At 36.3% G+C, this 7,056-nt stretch overlaps 1 protein-coding gene across 1 annotated transcript; it reads right to left on the reverse strand.

Annotated features, from left to right (window-relative positions):
* Nucleotides 1-1,427: 1,427 nt before the first annotated feature.
* Nucleotides 1,428-3,802, reverse strand: LOC110877740 (pathogenesis-related thaumatin-like protein 3.5). The gene is made up of 3 exons (XM_022125937.2): nt 3,675-3,802; nt 2,387-3,050; nt 1,428-1,642 (listed from the first exon to the last, which is right to left on the reverse strand). Exons 1-3 carry the CDS (start codon nt 3,751-3,753, stop codon nt 1,513-1,515), a joined length of 873 nt encoding a protein of 290 aa, XP_021981629.1. The 5' UTR covers nt 3,754-3,802; the 3' UTR covers nt 1,428-1,512.
* Between the last annotated feature and the right edge of the window lie 3,254 nt (nt 3,803-7,056).

Here is a 7,056-nt window from a genome sequence, read left to right on the forward strand (position 1 = left end):
TATTTCCCCACCGACACTTTGATTTCTGATCGTTTTAGCACTTTGGAGGACTTATGCTCCTGTTCCCGTACGCAGGCTGACCCGGTGCTCCCTTCAATCTATTGAGGATGGTGTTTCTTGATTAGTACACGTTCTGTGAGTATACTCGAACTCATTTTCATTTGAAACACTTTTGGGTGTTATATACATTCTCTATCAAAACACAACACACAAGGCAAATACTTATTAAACGCTAACCGCTCCCGCATGCTATACGTGATTTGTTGAATGCCTGTTACTATGCTTAAACAGTGTTACACTAGACCGCCTTTAGCAACGATAGTACTATAGTTTGGACTCAGCACCTGTCGTGAACGGAGGTTTCTAAGGATCACATTACTCTACTTCACGTGTTCACTTCGGTGAACATGTGTCGCGCATACTCTACATCGCAGTCCCGTGGTTAGGTGGTATCATTGTTGGTACTTACATGCTTGCGCGTTACGTGTTACATGTTGGTTATGCGTAAACGCTTTTTATACTATTACCTATGTTAAACTTGTGTACTCACCTTTACTTTATGTATTGACTTTTATTTTAACGTATATAACAGGTTGAGTGGATGTTATGCTTCAAAGAAGTAGGAAGTCTAGAAACTCCGCAAATAAAAATCTAGGTTGTCGGACTTGTTTGTTATGAGAACTTGATATCTGTAATAATTGTTTGTTGAATATTTGTTCGTTAGTATGGGATGATGAACCTAAAATTATTGGTAATGAATAGTTGTTACGGATTCTCATGAGCAATCTGGTTCACCTAGTGCTGTGCCCCGATGATTCCGCCATCGGTTGGGGTGTGACATCAGGCCCTCAAGTCCAATATTCCTTGATCAAGTCCAAGACACAATACGAAATCCAAAAACTGTACTTTAACTAAATAAATAACTAAACGTTAAATTATTTATAAAGTGTATAAATAATAAATTCCATTCACAAGAATTAATATAGAATTATTCTAGATAATTATATATTTAGTTCTGTTGATTATTCTTGATCTTCAGTTGATTGAGTTAAGTGGTTTAATGTTCGTTTCCCAAGGTTTGACTCTTACGAGTCATTAATGAGTCAACAGACAGCGGTGTTGACTTATCGAGTTGATATGTACAAATCCAACATGTGAGTGTGTAAATTTGAAGGTATGAAACAACCCGAGAACAACATGGATGTTTATTTGTCTCCATTATTCAAGGATTCAAGGACATGAAACAATTGTGAACTATGGGATGTACAAATCAAGGAGAACTTCAAATTATATGTCAATGTCACTAAGTTTTGCACCGTAAGTGATAATCAAGTGTATGGTCATTTGTTAGGCTACAATATAAAAGGAGGGAAGGTGAAATCTATTTGTGAAAATGTGACATATTTTCATTATGTGGCTATGTTGCCTTGTAAAAATAACAACATAAAAAAAGTTATATATCAATTGAGAATGTTGGTAACAAAAGAACATAACATATAAAATCCGACTTCTTTACAACAATATTGATAAACAAACAACTACTAAAACCATCATCAAACTCCATGTAAAGTTCTTCATGAACACCATCGTGGATCCGCTACAATGCAACTTGTTATTGTAATACGAGCATTGAGTTCGGTTCCTAAAACACAAAGCAAAATAAGTTAACGATCACGACCACCAATACCCGACTCGACTCGAAACTAAGCTAAATCATATCATTTACTTAAGACTCCAAAATAAGCTAAATCTTATCATTTACTCAAGAATAAGTCACCTTGGCTGTCAAATTGATAAAATCTTATGAACTTCTAAATCATTTATATGTATAAAAAACTTATAATTAATATTTTAACAACAAATGCCAATTTAGTCCCTGTGGTTTGGGTCATTTTGCCAGTTTAGTCCAAAGATTTGATACGCTGCCATTTTATTCCAAATAGTTTCAAACATTGCCATTTTAGTCCACTGCGTTAACTTCATTTTTCCTGTTAAAGAGAAGGCCAATTTGGTCATTTTGTATATACTTCTGTTAATTAGAAGGGCAATTCGGCCATATAAAATGACCGAATAGCCCTTCTCATTAACCAAAAATGGACGAAGTTAACCCTATGGACTAAAATGGCAACGTTTGAAACTACTTGGACTAAAATGACAACGTTTCAAACCTTTGGACTAAGCAGGCAAAATGGCCGGACTATAATGGCGTTTAACTCTATATTCACAAATGAACTATTCATAACCCATATGTAATGAATAAAGAGATGTTTGCTTGTCAACCTGACCCAATGCACATAAAAAGGTAGTTTCAATCCAAACCTGTTTTGAACCCATAACGTGCCTATAAAAATAAGTAAAATAGAATGAGAAAGAAGAAAAAAAATACTTTGATCCGCAAAACGTGATGGTATAATCGGCCTCTGAACAAGTAAAAATGCTTGTCGGATCGTCGTAAGCGTAACTATAAGAAGTCGGGCACGCATCCTTAAATTTCTTAGAGTAATACGTTGGTTTGCAAGTCGCGGAGTTTCCATAGTTACCACGACAGCAATACTCGTCGGTATTAAACACATCACAAGCACTTCGACAAGCTGCTACCTTACCACCTGCCTTAACGGATAGTTCCTTAGGGCAGTTTTTCCGTAAGTCACCCACGCAACCCGCAACGCTGCAGTTTCCCTTTCCATTAACCGGTCTAACGGACATTGGTAAATTAAAGCCATCGACGAGGCTAACATCGTAAAAGTTTAATGTGGTGAGGGTAAATTCGGCAAGTGTCGCTGGGGTTTCACCCGAGGCAGAACATTGGAGCGATGAACCACATCGCCCCGTTAGACATGTTCCATTGCCGTTGGTATCGAACTTGCAGTTGGTTCGACCCCATATTCGACCTGACCAACCAACAGGTGCGGTGTGGACCCTGGATTCTTTGGCTCGTAACCTGTATCCACCACCGCCAAAGCTCTCACCCGGGGTGATCGCTGGCCAAATAGTCTCGTCGCAATCGTTAATTATGGTGAACACTCTTGCACCATCCGACAATATATTTCCTGTAAATATATGTAGCATTTAGAACTATCTTTTTTTTAACGGCAAATGTTACCCCCTCTAATTTACCCCAAATATTCTAAAATATTCATCTTGCTGAGGTTCATGAGACCTCCCCTTTAAAAGACATATATCTCGAGGTATCTCGTATTGAAATTTAAAACTACCTGTTAGTGTGTTTATCATTTTATTACACCAGAAACTTTGGTATAGTAAAAGTTTTCTTCTTTAATTACAGTATTTAATAACAAATCGAAAGAAAATCCTAGTAATAAGTAAAAGATTAAATACTACATAATTGTTTCGTTATCATTGTTATTGTTATCCTATATTCCTATATTTTATCCAAAATAATACTATGTAACATATAACAATATATTGGTCATTGTTCAACGATATTTTATTACACGAGAAACTTTCGAGTCTTAACAACTAAAAGACTCATAACTAAAAAATCGTTGAACAATGACCATTTGCTAGCATTTACAGTCGAGTTCTAACTCATTAACCTATGTCAACACATCTAAACGCCACGATGGATCTAATTACCCGACCGGTGTTTTAACATTTGCATTCAGATATGTTAGTAGAAGTGTTTAGAAATGTGGTATAGTGATTGTACATACCTGAGAAAAGAAGCAAGGTCCATAGGAAAAAGATCACATGCATAGAGGTTGAAGTTAGTGGTCCCATGGTCATGATCATGTTTAGAGAAGACGAAATGAAACAATATATGTTAATTACCGGGGTAAAAAATTAAAATACACGCAAGTGGTGTGGCTTGTGGTTATAAAACTGGAATATCTTTATTTTTTAAGTTTAGTAAACAGCTTTATCTTCCGATTCTAAACCCTAGTGTCAAGTCTCAAGTTTGGTGGATTCGATTCTATGCTTCCTTCCATAGCTTCAAACTTAGGATTACCTATCAAGTTTACAAAGTTGAATTATAGATAGAATTCTAATATTAAAGAGTTAAATGTCAATCTTAGTCCCTGTGGTTTGGGTTATTTTGCTAGTTTAGTACAAAGCTTTTATTTTTCATCTGTGGGTCCAAAAAGTTTCCACCGTTTCTATTTTAGTCCACTGGGTTAACTTCATCCATTTTTTATTAACGAAAATGGCAATTTGGTCATTTATATGTAATTCTGTTAACTAGAATGACAATTTGGCCAAATAAAATGACCGAATTGTCATTCTCGTTAACAGAAATAATGAATGAAGTTATCCCAGTAGAATAAAATGGCAACGGTGAAACTTTTTTGGACTCACATGTAAAAAATGAAACCTTTGTACTAAATTGACAAAATAGACCAAACCACAAAAATGGCATTTAACTCAATACTAAATAAACTGATAAAAAAAGAATTAATAAACATTTATAAGCAGGGGCGCAGGATTTAAGGGGCGGGAGAGGGCGCCCGACCCCCCGAACTTTTCAGCCAGTAGTGTTATATATGTACGTTTCGTATAGGATTTTGTAGGTATATATGTTTTTGACCCCCCGGTTTTATAAAAAATACAGGTATATATGTTTTCGACCCCTCGGTTTTATAAAAAATACAGGTATACATGTTTTCGACCCCCCAGTTTTAATTTTTTTATTTATATAGCCCAAATAAAATATTTAATTAGCCCAAATATTATAGCCCAAATCATTATATTTGGTAGAATACTAGAATGTATATGTGATTTAGGTTTAATTTAGGGCTGCAAATTATGTGATTTAGGTTGAAATTAGGGGTGAAATTGGTCCGAATTTTTTCCCTAAACTTGTTGAATCTTTCTGTAACTATGTCTAATTTTATTTGTTTAATCTTATTGTAAATTGATTTATATAGAAATTAGAGTTTGAAATTTAGGGTGATTTGTTAACTTGTTTTGTTATTAGATTATGCTATGGGGAAAACGGGCTGAACTATAATTCTCATCCAGGAGAACCGGGTGCCCACCTTCCTCTCTCCTTTTTAATGTTTTGGTGTCTTTGTTCGTTTGTTTGTTAAACAATGTTCACGTTTTAATGTTTGAGAACATTATTCTTATTTGATATTAATGTTTGACCCGACCCGACCCGAACATACACCTCGAATCTACGCGATAGAGATTTTTTTTAGGTCTGTTACCTTCTGACCTCCCGAACTTTTTTTTCAAGCTTCGCCCTTGTTTATAAGAAAATGTTTAATAAACATCTATAAGAAAATGTTTAAAAAATAATGTACATAAATGTGCACATTTTTTAATCATAAATAATTTATCTTGGGGTTTATAGTTTTATCATTCTATTATCTTACGTAAATAAAAAACATAGGAAGGGTTTTTTTTTTAATCTTAGTCATTGTTTTTATCTCATTTTTATACGTAAAAAAACATAGGAAAGTACTTATTTTTATATTTTTTTATCTTAATTAGTTATTGGTTTTATCTCATTTTTAGTTAACGCAAAAAACCGGATAATCATGAAGCAAAATTTAGACACCACATTTTCTTGATGAGGGGACTATTTTTTGAACGACAAATTTGGATCATATACCTACATGGCTAGTGGCATCATTTTACATTTTGTTTTGTATTATATTATAGCATCTTCAATCAAAAAAGTCGGTAGGAAAGAAAAGAACATATAAAAAAAAGTCGGTAAGGAAAGAAAACAAAATGTAAAACCTAACTTGTTTACAACAACGTTGATGAACAAACCACTATTATAACCACCATCAAACTCGACATCAAGTACCCAATCATGGATTCACTACAATTCAACTTGTTGTCATAAGCGCATTTAGTTCGGTTCCAGAAATAGAAAACACATGACCATCACTAGTAGGTGTCGAATACCCAAATCCCGGTTGTCGTTAAATGGATATTCGCTGACGTCAAGAGGCCCTTGTCTTCGTTGCTACAAAATAACAAACCGTTAGCCTCGCCACGGAGGACCCCCGGGGGGGGGGGGGGGGGGGGATTCGTGACCAAGCTCCGGCGTGAGAGTAACTAAACTTGCCGGAGAACGAAAGGAGTTTATTCTGATGAGTATGATCACCGGAATAGTTCCTTCAAGGTGTGAATCTACTAAATGCTTGAGTGTGATTAATGTGTGAGAATATTGGTCGGAGCCAATGAAGGGAGAGTAAATGAGAGTGTGTTAAATGTGTTCATACCTCTTGTTACCGTTTTCTTCTTCTTATATAAGCGAGTAACCTTATCTTGCATGTAGGATATTAGTTGACGTGATCCAACGGCTTCTGGTAATCTTCGTGGGGCTCAGACACGTGTCTGAACCCCAGCGGCAGGATGATGGCCTCATTTAATGTTTACAGCTGGAGAAATACCATGCCAACCAAGATGCTAGTTACATCGGACATTAAATGCTCTTTTGCTTTTCTGAATTCTTATTTCTCGCTCATATTCTCATGAGGAAAGCCTTAATGGAGAAGTAAACTTATTTGTGGGCCTCATGTGTTGGGCCTTTGTGGCATCAGCCCAAACCGAGTAAATGGAGCAATCCATTGGCCCGTCGTCAAGTCATCTTTAGTCCCTGGCTCGGAGACCCAAGGCTCATGATCCGGGGCTGAGCCATACTTGTATTTTCAGAAGGTAATTTTCTGTTTTAGAAAATGTGGGCCCGGGCCCCAAGTGGTTATTATTAACCCTCTACTAACCTGCCGAATATTAAGGGCGGGGTTTAATCCCATCAATACACGTGCCCCCTTTTTGAATTTCGAAAGGACTTTGATGTGACGGTTATCATCACTACTAGTTACCTCTTTAAATACACTCTTAGCCTTCTTGATTTCTTGTTCTACTTCTATTATCATCCTCCTTCTCTCATTTTCTTTAACATTTCCCCGACCGCCATATTTGCATCTATCATGAGCCGTTCCGACCGTTCAGCGATAAGATCAGTTTTGACAGCAAAGGACTTGAAGTCCTTTGTTGAAACGTACAATATACCTGAGCAGTTTTCTACTTCTTTGTCGGGTCCTAATGAATCGGCTGAGTGTACGCCGGACAGGATTC

This window comes from Helianthus annuus, chromosome 9 (assembly GCF_002127325.2).
Source record: "Helianthus annuus cultivar XRQ/B chromosome 9, HanXRQr2.0-SUNRISE, whole genome shotgun sequence".
Taxonomy (NCBI): Eukaryota; Viridiplantae; Streptophyta; class Magnoliopsida; order Asterales; family Asteraceae; genus Helianthus; species Helianthus annuus.